Source organism: Sminthopsis crassicaudata, chromosome 4 (assembly GCF_048593235.1).
Source record: "Sminthopsis crassicaudata isolate SCR6 chromosome 4, ASM4859323v1, whole genome shotgun sequence".
Taxonomy (NCBI): Eukaryota; Metazoa; Chordata; class Mammalia; order Dasyuromorphia; family Dasyuridae; genus Sminthopsis; species Sminthopsis crassicaudata.
The window spans coordinates 131,288,736-131,303,922 of NC_133620.1; the positions used below are offsets into that span (position 1 = coordinate 131,288,736).

At 36.0% G+C, this 15,187-nt stretch overlaps 1 protein-coding gene across 2 annotated transcripts in view; it reads left to right on the forward strand.

Annotated features, from left to right (window-relative positions):
* The window catches only part of PLG (plasminogen), a 61,269-nt gene extending 46,327 nt beyond the window's left edge, over nt 1–14,942 (forward strand). For both annotated transcript variants that reach the window (XM_074309383.1, XM_074309384.1), the window contains exons 13-19: nt 1,077–1,170; nt 2,483–2,606; nt 5,040–5,114; nt 6,163–6,303; nt 7,205–7,311; nt 13,345–13,490; nt 14,462–14,942. In XM_074309383.1, the coding sequence (XP_074165484.1) occupies nt 1,077–1,170; nt 2,483–2,606; nt 5,040–5,114; nt 6,163–6,303; nt 7,205–7,311; nt 13,345–13,490; nt 14,462–14,623 (849 nt within the window). In that variant the 3' untranslated portion in view covers nt 14,624–14,942. The remainder of the gene's footprint in view (nt 1–1,076; nt 1,171–2,482; nt 2,607–5,039; nt 5,115–6,162; nt 6,304–7,204; nt 7,312–13,344; nt 13,491–14,461) is intronic.
* Nucleotides 14,943–15,187: the final 245 nt, after the last annotated feature.

The following is a 15,187-nucleotide window of genomic DNA, read 5'->3' on the forward strand; positions in this document are numbered from 1 at the left end:
TTAACTTTTATTTCTTTCCTTTTAAAAATTCTTTTAAAATTAAGAAATATTAATTTTCTTTCTCTCCCATTTCCACCTCACAGTGGAAAATCCTTCCAACATATATGCTTTAATCTACAGTTCAATTTTGGTAACTGGAAGGTTGATAGGGTAAGGCTGGGTTTTCTATCTGGGCGGTAGAGGAGAATGAGGCAAATAGAGGCAATTCAAATACATGGGATACAAAATATAACCAAGAATTTTATTCCCTGTGGAACAGAAGATTAGTTTTTTATTTGTTCAAGGTACCTTGAAGAGTTCTACATATTTTTAAAATCATGAGTCTACAACTGGAAGGAACTTTCAAAAGTATTTAGTACAACCTTCTCATTTTGAACATGAGGAAACGACAATTCTAGAGGACTCATGATGAAATGAAAAACAATACTCACTTCCTGACAGGTGATGAACTCAGTGTACAAGATGCAATCTACATTTCTTTGAACATGACCAATATGGGAATTTGTTTTATTTAACTATAGTTATGTCACATGTCACATTGATGGCAGATAGGATTCAAACTTAGCTCTAGAGCTCTTGAACCATTATAAGGAGGTTCATTTTAGCCTGTTTAGATGGGATTGGGAGGTGAACTCCTCAAGTATTCTGCCTAGTCACCAGTGTGATTTTTACATATTCTCATCCTTATAGGATGGTTTTTCTGGGAGGATGACTGTAAGGGAAAAGTAGGGAACTTTTAGTAGCATAAATCTTTGCCTCTTTGGGACTCAATTTCTTAATTTTGGGAAATAAGAAGGTAGTATTAGAATACTTTGAATGACCTATCCAGTTTTAGATCTTGTGACTTCAGAACCCACAGGGAAACAGTCCTCATCTGGAGAAATATTTCTGAAGAGAACTCTGAGACAGTGCCAAATCACTAGGGCCTTGTTCCATTTCCTTTTCTCACAAGCTTGTGGCCTTCTCCCTGCCTAGGAACTGATCATTCCTAAGAAGTGGACAGAGTTTCAATTACTAGAGACCCTTAATAACAGTACAAGAATATTACAAGTCTCTCTCTCCTTTTTTCCTTCTAGTACTGCCGAAACCCTGATGGTGACCCCAATGGTCCTTGGTGCTATACAACAAATCCTAAAAAACTCTTTGACTACTGTGATATCCCCCAGTGTGGTAATCCACTTTCCTCCTTTTCCTCTTATTTCTTAAAAATGTTGAAAGATGTAAAAATAATTTTCTAGTTATATTTTCACATTTCTGAGTAAGGTAGCTGAATCTTGTCACAAAATTCCCTGTTATTCTCCAGAACAGAGTCTATCTAACCTGCTGGAGGCACTCCTCTTGGCATCTTAACATTGTATGGAGGCTAATGGAACATATGAACTCTCACAACATGAAGAGTTCACTTCTGTTCTCAATAATAATAAGATCCTAATAAAAGTTTTCTTATATTTCTGTGATTCTTCATTGGAATGGACTGCTATTTAGATAACTGCAGGTTGGTCTGCAATATTTATGTATATATTCATATTGACTGTATGCTTCTTTTCCCTTTATGGCTTTCATTTTTTGGAATTTAAAGTATTTAATGACAACAAACCATATAGCATCGTTAAGAGATGAGCTTTTGATTAATTTATAGTACTTGGGGTTATTTAAAGCACTGTACAAGTTTTCCCAATTACAGCCCAGTCTCCCATCTTCCTTCTATTCAATTGTATTTTTTTAAAATTTACACTTCTCTCCCTCTCCTGAATTAAGTCTTTTGTGCCAGAGCCATGCAAGGGTCCTTGCATGCTAAGTTAATGTGATCAGTCTGCTGGACTTATCTTGGGCCTCCTGGATCATGACATGACCTCTATCTCTTGGGGTTAGGCTCCCTCGTTCTATCTTTGAGTTTCATGGCACTGGATTTTTAGGGTCCTCTCTGGAATCTCAGGGAAAAGATGTGAAGCACTTTAAAGCCCCTGAGCCTTCACTGTTCTAGTCTGAGTGCTGTACCTATCATGTCTTAGTTAATCTCTTGGATTTTCTCAGGGAATTCTCTTCTTTACATCCAGACACAGAATCTCACCAGTCTTCTGGGAAGTCCTTCTGGGAGGTCACCCCATTTTGGCAGTGGCATTGTGGGCAAATCCTTTTTTCTATTGCCTGTGGATTTCTGAGTGACTTTTTTTTCAGTTCTGGGATAGAAAAAGTTACTCACTGTAGATTTTCGTCAGATTTATCTATCATTATTGGATCTGATACAAAATAAGAAATTGGAAGTAAGGCAATCCACAGCCAGTTCAGGCAGCTGGCTAGAAGTCAATTCCTTTGGAAATCCAGGGTGCTACTACTATTTTGGAAGGTTTCTAAAGGGTCTTTTCCAGCTATGTTTGTGCCTACATAATTTGTCTGTTTTGACCCTTACTTATTAATCATTCTTGAATTGAATGACTGACAACTTAAGTCCTTTAAAAAGCTTTCTCTTTCCTTCCTCAAGTCTCACCAATCTCATTTGGCTGCGGAAAACCCAGAGTAGAACCAGTGAAATGCCCAGGAAGAATTGTGGGTGGGTGTTTTGCTCAACCCCATTCTTGGCCCTGGCAGATCAGTCTCAGAACAAGGTAAAATGCTTTACTGTTACATGCCATACATTACATTCAAACAAGTCTTTTATTCAATTACATTTAACTATGTACTGATATTTCAGAAGTCAGTAACTTAATTATTGATAGGAAGGTAAGACAGAAAACAAATTAACCAAAATATTCCTCTTATCTTTGAGAGAGAGACAGAGAAACACAGTGAGAAAAACAGAGATAGAGACAGAGAGACAGACAGAGACAAAGAGAAATAAAGAGCCAAACAGAAAGACAGACAGAGAGAAAATCCATATAAAGGGATAAAAGAGTCTTGTTAGCCAATCTCATTTGAAGTGAAAGCTTCCCCTAGTGGACCAATCTTGAATATATTTTATGCTCTCAGGGAGTCCAGAATCCAAAAAATCTATTCATGCTTAAAAATAATTAAAAATTAAAAAAACTCTTACTAATGGGCTCTGTTTCTACAGCACCATTACTCTGAATATGCCTCCCTCCTACCCCATCCCCAAATTTAGCCTTCCTTTTTAAAAAGTTTACATTTTTTTAAAAAGTTGACAAAAAAATTTTTAATTGACAACTTGTAGTTCCCAGTCTCTCCTGAGACAAATATTCCAATCAATCACCAGTGAAAATAAAGCTGGAGGAATATTGATAGTTTTATCCATACTGTTCTGACATCTTCTAATAGTAATAAGAGGAAGGGGAATTAGCATTTATATCAGACACAATCATTAATCCTCATAACTCTGTGAAGTAGGTGCTGCTATTAATGCCATTTTGTAGTGGAGGAGGGCATGTAAAGGGCAGCTAGAATAGAACTCCAAGCTTGAAATTAGGAATACTCATCTTCAAGAGCCAAAATAATTGTGTGAGCCTGGGTAATTCACTTAACATTATTTGCCTCAGTTTCTTCATCTGTAAAATGAGCTGGAAATTGCAAATACTCTAGTATCTCTGCCAAAAAACAAACAAACAAAAAAAAACCCAATCCAGATCAGGAAGAGCTGGACACAACTCAAAAACAACTGAATGACAACATAATTGATGAAAGGAAGGCAAACAGAATTTAAGTGACTTGCCCAGGATCACAAAACTAGAAAGCATATGAGGTTAGATTTGTACTCTGGTCTTCCTGACTTCAGGCCCAGTACTTTATTCCCTACCTATATTTTATTGGAATAGAAAAAAATCCTAGATGATGAAACTTCCTCTCCCAATCCAAATAGATACTTTTTCTAATCTACAGAATTAGAGAATTGCTGAGGTTTGTCCCGGGTTACATACTCAGGATGTTTTGGAAGTTAAAACTTGAATCCCAATTTATTAGCTCTGAGGCTTTTATGCCATGTTTCCTTTCAGATCTTTGGGCCTATTAAATATTTCATTTTTACAGCATCTCCTGCCTCCAGACAGTCAGTGTTTTAGGGGATATCTCCAAGACATAGGACTTCTAAGTTGAAATCAGCAGAACTTCCTATAAAATTGTCCATTGGGGAATCTTTTGCTACTTATGAAATGACTTATTTGCATTCCATCTCTTTAGCTTTCACTCTTAGCAAAAGTCTCAGAAATAAAGTCTTTGATAAATCTGTGGCTTGTTATCTCCAATAGAGCAGAAAGCTAATGAATTCAGCACCATGGACTCAAGCAATCTCTTGGTGAATGGCCAAGGACATAACATCTGCCAGCCAACTGACAAGTATAGGGGGCAGGGTGGGGGCTTAGCTGATCCAGTCAGAGCATAAATCAAAAGAATGCTGATAAATGTTAAAGCACTCTGAAAACACACTGCATTATTAACATTTTTTCCATTGCTTTAAGTCTAGACAATCAACAAAACAATAAATCAAGACATGATTTATAGGATTTGTTGATTTCTGAGGTGTAATAAAAACTCGTACTGAAAATATAACATTTGGCTTTCCTGAGCCTGTGGAAGCTGGCTCCAATACACCCCTGGTAGAGATGATCATTAGAAATCCACCCAGAAAATTTCCAATGCTAGAAAACTTATGTGAAGCATGTAGCCCATTGATAGTGAGTGTTAGAATACAAAGAATGGATCCAAGCTCGGAGGCCTGTGCTCTAGTCTCTAAATAAGCCCTTAGGTCATTCTGAATCTAAGACTCTATATCATATCTAAAAAAAAAGGGGGATAGGATGCCATAATTTTTGAGAATCAATCAATTGGTCAACAAACATTTATTAAGCACTTACCATGTACCAATTTTTAAGAATCATCAGTAGCTCAACAAGTATTTATTAAGTACTTATCAAGTGCTAGCACAGTGATTACAGCCTATGCTCTACCCTTCTAGCTTTGAATTTCTAGGATTCTTTTTTATCTAGGATAGAAATATGATTTGTAATATGGCCAGGATTAGATGCCTTACTGACATCTTAGTAGGAAATGACTAATCAGTTCTTCCACTAAAATCTGCCTCACTTTTCTAGGTTTGGTGGCCACTTTTGTGGAGGCACACTCATAGCTCCACAGTGGGTGCTGACAGCTGCTCACTGCTTGGAACGGTAAGTTGGCTGCTAGTAGTAATAACTGCTAAGTAGACCTGAGAACCCTTACCTTCAATGTGGAGGGCAAGTTCAGGCAAGCTGTGAATCTAAGTGAGCAACAGGATCAAAAGCATTTAACCATTCACAGACCTGACAGTGCCTGATCATTCATGAGGTTAGGAAGAGCCAGGCACAATAAATGGCATATATGTTCCCAATTTTCCCAAGATAATCAGTACTTATTCCTGTCATCCCTTTATGGTTTCATTTCTCCCTTTCTCAACTTCCTTTACTACTATCTTTTGATGCATTTAACCAATCAATTATTAGATGTTCATTAAGCTCCTAGTAAATGCAAAGCAGAAAAGCAGACAAGAAATTTCCCTAATCTCAAGGAATTTTATAATTTGATGGAGGAGGGATGGATGCTATGGGGTAGCAACAATAAATAAAAAAAAAACAAGATAAAAAGAGAATCGAATAATTGCAAAAGGGAGATGACAGAAAAACATGCTGAGACATTTGAGATTCAAGCAACAAACATTTATTTTAAATGCCTACTGTGTGCCCAGCAATGTACTAAAAATACAAAAGAATAAAATGGTCCTTACTGTAAATAGCCTGTATCCTATCATATGAGTATATATACCTTTGATGTGGGAGCAGAGTGGAGGACAAAGATGTGGTTTGGTGAAGTTTCAAGGAAGAGACGTTTGGAACTTGGAACTTGAAAGGAAATGCTTTATTGTTTGTTGATGGTGCGAGAGGGCAAGATTTTTTCAAGGTGTGAAAGGACTTCAGTGAACAGAGATAGAAAGAGAGGAGGAGGAGGAGGAGAAGAAAAATAGAAAGAGAAGAAAGAAGAGGAGGAGGAGGAGAAATGAAAAGATGAGATAGTTTGGAAAATAGACTGTTTGAAGGAATAGTACCTTGAAGAGGGCCTTGTCTATTAATATAAGGATTTTATGTTTTATTCAATGAGTATTGGGGGAGCCATGGAAGGGTCTCTTAAGTTGAGGAATGTGATATGAACATGCCCTACCTTTAATTGTACTTCTTATTACAGTTCCAGCAGGCCTTCTTCATATAGAGTTATCCTGGGACTACACAGGGAAGTTCCTCCAGAGTCATATTCTCAAGAAATAGAAGTTGCTCGGCTGTTCAAGGGGCCCTATCTTGCAGACATTGCTTTGCTGAAACTGAGCAGGTATTAATTGATTCATCCATGGCAATATAACAGATCTGTTTAGTCCTAGGTGTTATATACCTAGGGCAGTAGCCACAAGGTGAGCAGGAAATCCATCATAGTAGGTGCTCTAGGGCAGCCAGCTGGGATGAGTACAAGAAAGCTGTTAAATTTTCATTGTGAGCATTTATGTCTCAGAAATCACTGCCAACTCAGTATTTGATTTATTGTTTTGTGGACTGCCTGGACTTAAGAACTTTTAACTAACTAAACTTAAAATGTGTGTGCATATATTCAATATTTCAATATTGAATTCAATAAAGCCTTACAATAATCCTATGAAGTATTATTGTGGACATTTAACAGACAAAAAAACTATGGGCAAAGAAAGACTTTCCAAATCAAAAGCAAGGTTTCTATTACTATAGCTGGAGTCATTCAATAAAACACTTATTAAAGGTGAGGCATTGTGCTCTAGCGTTAAGAACTGGAGATAGAAATAAGAAAAAGAAATACAACCCCTGCCCTCTATGGGCTTACAGTCTGATAGGGAAAGACACACACACTAAGAAGCTGGACAGGGAGGAGAGAAAAGGAAGGAGGGAAGATGAGAAATCCAAAGGACTATAGCCAAGTGAGAAATGAAAAGATGGTTGACCTGAACACTTTCTTTAAAAGGAGGACTCATCTGTTAAAAGTTAACCAATTTCATTTTAAAAAGATCCTGGATACCATTATTTAGGAGTAAAAGTTATTTCAATAAGTAACTTTGGGGTATATTGATTTAAGGCTCACAACTGCATTTAGAGAGATAGCATACCCATTACTTATCAGTAGGAAGGCTGGAAAATAATAACATTGGAATAAAACAACCAAAAGAACATTGGTTTTGTCTTACTCTATTTTCTTTTTTTACTTTTAGACCTGCTGTTATCAATGATAAAGTAATCCCAGCATGCTTACCTCCACAAGATTTTATGGTGCCTGATAGAACACTCTGCCATGTCACTGGCTGGGGTGAAACTCAAGGTAAGAGAAATTCTATGGCACTAAGACACAACTGATCTTTATCTATTTTTTTGTGAAATGATCTATATTTTGGTGTTTTCTAATTGAGAAAATGGTCATATTTCTGAATATAAATCTGTATTACTAATATCATTTCTTCACCCCTATCTTTCTCTTTAGAATACCCAGTTTTCAGAGATCCAAAATTAGTCTGTTTCAAAATAATTGAGCCTTTTCTATGTACCAGGTACTGTGCTAAGCACTCGGCATCTCAAGGAAGGCACAAAAGACAATTATTGCTTTCAAAAAACAAGAATCATATGTTTCAAATGGCAAATAACTTCAGTGGGATGACAAAGGCAGTGTTTCTTAGATAAATTCTCATTGTGGAAGATTCCAAAGGATATCATTTTATGTTTAGAACTGGAAAGGACTCTAAGGCCAACTGGTACAAGCCTTTCAGTTTATAGATAAAGAAACTGAGGCTCTGAGATTTGAAATGACTTGTCCAAAGTTACAAAGATAAGAAATAGTAGAGCTAGTATTTTAATTTGTGTCATGAGTTCAAATAAAGGTTTGCTTAAATTGCACAACATAGTTTCTATGATTATAGCTGGAGGGAGTCAATAAATATTTATTAAATGCCTACTATGTGCCTGGTACTATGCTCTAGTGCTAAGCTCTGGAGATATTCATAAGAAAAAGGACAGTTCCTGTTCTCTAGGAGTTTATAATCTAATGGGGGAAGAACATATGAAAGAAAGTTGTGAAAGGAAAGATTCCCTGACTCCAAATTGTCTTTTCTATTATACTGTGTTGACCCCTCAGCAGTTTTTATAATGTTTCCTTAGTTAAATAGTCTTTTGACATAAACTCAGAAATTAAGAATCTCTGTTCCTATCTCTAGCTTATGAATTCCTAAGAAGCCAGTCAATAAGCATTTATTTAATACCTAGTAGGTACTAGGCACTGTGCCAAGTGTGGGAGATATACAAAGAAAGACAAAATGCAGTTCCTGCCCTTTAGCTGTGTGACCCTAGGCAAGTCATTTACCCCAGTCTATTTCAGTTTCCTTATCTGCCAAATGAACTGGAGAAAGAAATGCCAAACCATTCTAATAGCTTTGCCATAAAACCCTTAAAAAGGGGTCATGAAGAATTGTGAAGAACTAAAATGATTGAATAAATACCATATATAATGGTTATCTAACTTGTGCTTGAAAATTTCAAGTGAGGGAGAACCTTCTCCTGAAATAGCCCATCCCACTTTTGGAGAGTTCCAGTTATTAGGGAGTTTTTTGTCCCTGATATCTAGTCTAAATTTACCTTTTTGGCAACTTTCACAGTCTGAGTCAACATGCAAACAACTATGTATTTTAAAAATACTATATAGGATAAATTGGAAATAATCAACACAGTGAAGGCTAACTAGAATTAAGGAGGATCTTGAAAAGGTAGGATTTTAGTTATAACTTTAAGGAAGCCAGGAGGATGAGATAAGAAAGGAGAAACTTTCAAAAACGAATGCAAAGAAAATGTTTGGAGTCAGGAGATGGGGTGTTTTGTGTGAATTACAGCAAGGAGGCCAGTGTTATTGGATTCAGGAGTATTGCAGGGGAGTAAGATAAGAGAACACTAGTAAGGAAGAAGGAAGCTAGATTAAAAGCCAAACAGGGGACTTTATATTTAATCCTGGAGGGAGAATTTATTGAATGAAGTAATGGTAGTAGTGGTGGTAATATGATCAGATCTGAACTTTAGAAAAATCAGTTTGATAACTGGAGGTAGGATGGATTAAGCAAGAGATAATTGAGATGTAGAAACCATTTATTGTTGTTCAATAATTTTTTCAGTTGTGTCTGACTCTTTATGACTCCCCCCAAAACCAACCAGTTGGTTATTATAACAATCGAGTCTTGAAATGATAAGAACTTGTATCAGGATTGTAGCAGCATTAGAGAAGGAAAAATGGTACATATGAGTAATGTTACAAAGTTAAAACCAACTGGACTTGACAATAGATCTGATATGTGTGATGAGAGAGAATGAGGAGTTGAGATTACAACCTAGGTTATAACTGGGGGATTGAAAGCATCATGGTAGAAAATAGAAACAGGGAAAAGTGATAGTAATTGATAGTAATAGATAGTAATAAAGAGGTCAGGAAGGGAGGATATTTGTTAGGGAAAAGATGTTGAGCGCTAGAATCTTAGTGTTGAAAGTGACCTTAGAAATGTAGAGTTGAATCCTACTATCATGCAGAAATTCACTAACATCCTTAGTACCAACTGGCATATATCTCCACCAAGTCATCCGGGCTCTTTTAAAACTCTTCCCTCACAGAAAATATACTACCTAATAGAAATGCCCTAGATTAGTAATTTTAATAATAATAATAATAATAATGAATAACATTTATATAGATCTTCAGGCTTCGCAAAACAAAATTACAAATTTCCCATTTTATGTTTGCAAAACTCTGGCAGATTGTATGCTACTATCATTCTTGTTCTATTAATGAGGAAACTAGGTAAATACAGATAAGAAGTAGCTGAAGTGGCATTTGACCTTGGGTCTTCCTCACTCTCAGTCCTAGAGAGTTTGGGTTGCATTCCTCCAGATCAGCCAGCCTATGCTTCCACATCTTGTTCCTAAAGACCCAAAAGCCTTATTCTATACTTAACAGAAGGTGAAAACTTGAACGAAGATTTTTGATGAGTTTATCATCAAATTTGACATGAACTTTTTGAGTACAGGGACTGTCTTTTGTTTTTCTTTTTGTCCTCTGGTCTTAACAAAGTACCTGACACATTAATGCTTTTGGGCTGCCTGGCAGATCTTACTAAACTGAAGAGACATTGTGACATAGTGTCGTTTGAATCTGGACAGGTTTATCTCCATATAGTAGTAAGATGATTGTTGCAATTTCACTCATTGTGAGGGTCACCAACTAATGGAAGCTATCTACTAAGATTCCAGTTGATGAGAGTGGAATGCATTGAAGGGACTTGCTTAAGATCACATAGCTAGTTGGAAGATTTGAACCTTCTGACTAATAATCCAGCTTTTGATACCATGCATCCACCCTTTGTGATCATTCCTGAAAGGCTGATGAAGCCTTCCTTTTCCTGACAATTCTAGATGTTGTAGAATTAGCACCTGACTAAAAGTTAGAACTGGTTTCTTTGCTTATTCCTAGTTCTGACTCCATCTACTTGTGTGACTTTGGGCATTCTGAGGTCACTTCTCTGGGATTTTCCTTGTTAACTAAGCAAGAGGATTGAACTAGTTGATTTTGATAATTTAATTTGTCATGATAAGAACTCATAAGTAAGAATTTGTTTCTACCAAATCTATAATTCTTTTCTTCCCTTCCCTTTAATTAAAAAATTACCATAGAACTTCCAAATCCATTCCCTTTCAGGAAAAGTGAAATGAAGAACGATGCCTGATAGACATATAACAATCTCAAAATCCATTCTGAAATGGCTTCCCTTCCCAACAACTAGGGAAGCCATTCCACTCCCTTCTGTACTTCTGGCTCTGCCTCCTTCCTGTTGGAAGTTCTGCCTTTATCTAAATGTCACAATAGAGTAGCCTGTTTATCCATTTTCTGTAAAATAATAACCAATTATTGAGTATCAGAAGAATTAAGTAGCTTATCCTCAGTCACATAGTTAATAAATGTTAGACTCAGGATTTGAACTCATCTCTTTAGTTAAAAAAAAAAAAAGTAACAGGTTTGAAATAAATAACTCAATTTCCTTAATGGTAAAATGAGGATAATAATGGTTTCACAAGATTATTATGAAGAAAGTACTTTGTGAATCTTAAAAGCAGCATTTAAGCATGAAAAATTACTAATTTCCATGCTTCTTTTATTTTCAAAATATTCTCTTGCTCCCAGCTTATGCTCTTCATAATTTTATAATTTAATCATTGTTAATTTGCTTAATGTTAATCGAATATTGTTGCACTATGTTTCCTCCCTTCCTCCTCCAAATTTATTTCTGCACAGAACACCCCACCTTCTCTTTGTTTCTCTTTTGGCCACAAGATGACAGTATCTTCACACAAACAATTTCGCCCATAACAAAGCCCTTGAAAGCTAATTGCTTGATTACTCATTGGTATGATGGAAAATACATTATTGGACCCTACTACTAATAATAGCCCCCACATATAGAGTACTGGAATTTTTACAAACTACCCTACCCAAGGGTTGAGTTTTAATACCATGATTTTATAAATCAGGATGCAGACACAGGTAAAGTGACTTTCAATTAGTAAATATTTAAGACTAGACATGAATTCACATCATCTGTCATCTAGTTCCAAGTTCAGTGCTCTATTTACTTTGTCACCTGCCCTCCTGTTCAATGAGCAAGTTGTTTTTGTTTTGTTTTATTTTTTTAATCAGATTTGAAATTCCATTGGTATATGGAACTTCCAGTTTGGAAACTCCCATTTTCCAATAGAGATTAGCAATCCCTTAGTAATTTATAATCTTAAAGAATCGCTTGGGGGCCACTGAGAGTTTGAATAATTTATTCAGAGTTATACAATCAACATGAGTCAGAAGTGGGACTAGTTGTTTCTAGCCTTTTTTATTTTTTTTAAAATCCAGATCCTGAGAACTGTATCTGATTCTCCTTTTAAATAAATTCCTTAAAGGGTGACTAGGAGCTTCAGGCAAGACATTTGATGAATAAGAGGAGGTAGAAAAGTTTTGTTCCCATCTATTCTAATTGATTGAGTCAATCAAAAAGTGCTCTAATCAACAAAAGCAATAAATTTTAAGTAGCTGGAATAATTGTGACTTACTTTTCTAGCAGTACCAAGTTAATTGGAGGAACAGAAGATGCTTTGTCTGGAGAAGAGATAAGAAGGGGCCTAATAGCTGCCTTTAAGGGATAAGAGATAATTTGATAATTATTATCTCTTTTGATCCCCACAATAATCCTAGGAGATAGGTGTTATTACTAGCTCCATTTTATAGATGAGAAAATTGAGACAGAGGTTAAGTAACTCTTATACTTAACCTCTGTCTCAATTTTCTCATCTATAAAATAATTCTAAATAACTCTTATACTTAAGAGTTCTTTGATCCCAGGGCTAGAAGGTAGGAAGTTGCCAAAAAGGTAAATTTAGACTAGATATCAGGGGCAAAAATTCCCTAATAACTGGAACTCTCCAAAAGTGGGATGGGCTATTTCAGGAGAAGGTTCTCCCTCACTTGAAATTTTCAAGCACAAGCTAGACAACCATTATATGTGGTATTTGTTCAATCATTTTAGTTCTGTACAATTCTTCATGACCCATTTTTGGGGTTTTATGGCAAAGATATTAGCACTGTTTGGTATTTCCTTCTCCAGTTCATTTGGCAGATAAGGAAACTGAAATAGACTGGGGTAAATGACTTGCCTAGGGTCACACAGCTAATGCCTAAGGCTGAATTTTTATCTACTGCACCACCAAGCTGTGATGGAAAGGATTTTTGTTGTTGGGCTCCATAGTGTCTCAAGCCCTTTCTGAATCTGAGAGTAAACAAACTTTGCATAGTTTACTCTCTGTTCTCAAAATGAAATAAAATGTAATACAAGTTTTTTGTTTGTTTGTTTGTTTAAATGAAATGAATGTATATACTTTCAATATGTTGGGTAAGTTACTTAACCTCTGTCTCAATTTTCTCATCTATAAAATGGAGATAGTAATGACACCTACCTCCTAAGATTGTGGTGATTATCAAATAAGATAATAATTATAAAATTATCAAATGAGATAATTATAAAAAATTTAAAAATTAACTTTCTCTCTAGCTTCCTTGTGACTGAGGTGACAATCATTGCGCTGGAAACATCATGTCTCTGAGTGCAATGTCCAGTGCAGGGTCTGACACATAGTACTACATTGTTGTTATTGATTTATTTATCCATTTTGATTAAGACAAACATTACAATGTTTAACATTTTTTTCTGACTTGTTAGTCCTGAGATTTTCATGGGAACCCATTTGATGCTTTTTTTTAACCATTTCTTTGCTTTTCTCACCCAAGGCACTTCTAGAAAAGATCTGCTCAAACAAGCCAGTCTCCCTGTGATTGATAACCGAGTGTGTAATCGCTATGAATATTTAAATGGAAAAGTAAAATCTTCTGAACTTTGTGCTGGTCATTTAGTTGGAGGTGTGGATAGCTGCCAGGTAAGAAAATGTTCATGGATGCCAATCTGAGGCTACACATGGGTTTGAATGCTGTGACAACTCACTGTGGTTCCTATGTTGGGCAATTTAGTGAGAAACACCAGCCTCTCCCCATAATGTTGTTTAGCCAAGACCATGAAGAGAATTTTATACCATATAGACACACTTTATAAGCAAGGAATAGCCACAGGTAAAGGCAAAGCAGGAAGCCACCAGCATGATGTGGTATAAGGAGGGCTTAAAAGTTTTACCTCAAATAAATTTCCCACTCATCTATTTTACTTGCAGTCATTAATGTATCAAACCCAATGACAAAGGTCATTGTCTCCAGATGAGCAAGGCAGAGAGCATGGGCATCGATTCTTTAGATCTTTTCCACTGGCCGAGATGATCAGATTAGCTAGTGAAAACTTAGATACGAAAGAATGAAATTCAAGGAAATTTTAGAAAGGGCATACAGAACAGAGATGCATCGTGTGTAAATTAGTAGCAAGCAGGAGCCCCTTGGCGGGCCTGGGGGGTATTTTAAGAAGAAAGAAATAGGATGTATGGTGAAGACAGACTTAACCAATGTCATGTTTTTGTCCAGGCTTGACCTTGTTTAATAAAAGTAAAGAACAGAGAAGGAAGTGATAAATTTTTATGATAGTTTCTACAGTTTCTTTACTTTAAGTGAAACATCCAAACTGATTTCATGGGGTTTATAAGCAAAGGATTCAGCCCCAAATATTGTGCAAGGGATACAGCCCTCTCTCAGTAAATTATTATTTGATAAAACGTTATTGTAATAATAATAATAATAAAATAAAATAATAGTGTTATAAAAACACACAAGAAAGATAGATTCTAAAAACAAAATTATAGACAATCATTTTCCATGGAAGAGTCATTCTATTAAAAGATGGTTCTGTTCCTATTATTCAGTCAGTCATCACATTTGATCACTGATTGCTGCATTTTTCTTCATACAGGGTGATAGTGGAGGACCTCTGATTTGTTTTGAGAATGACAAATATGTTTTACAAGGAGTCACTTCTTGGGGTCTTGGCTGTGCTCGGCCCAATAAACCTGGTGTTTATGTTCGAGTATCAAAGTATGTTTCTTGGATTGAAGAAGTAATGAGAAATAATTAATTGGAGAGAAGAAATTGTGAAGCAGTGACTTTATGGTGATCAGCACACAGGTAGAAGATATAATTCAGAAGTAATTCACAGTCAATCGAACTAAGCCTGGGTGTTATCATTAGCTGTGAGTGATACCATCTTGACAGTAGTTGATGATTTATTTTTGTGTGTGCACCAGCTTTCCATCTTATTAACTGCTTAATGCCATATTAATAGAGACTCAGCTGTGACATTTATTAAAAAAATAAATTCTTTACTTTCTTTGGCTTGGGCCTTTTTTATTTTTGAATGAAAAAATATAAGAATAAAAGCTGATTTTAAATGTTTACATTTCCTTGTTCATCTGTGTAAAAAATCACTTTTCTCTAGTTCAAGGTTACTTGATTACACCACTCACATGGTGTTAAAATTAACTATCTTAAGTGAGGAAGATCTACTTCTCAGAAATTGTATAATGAAGAATGAGGAAGCAGACTATAAAAATCACTACAAAGGGGATGTGATGTACCAATGGGTCACCTACTCCACTACTCTTGCCAACATGGGACAGCTAAGTAGCACAGTAGATGGAGC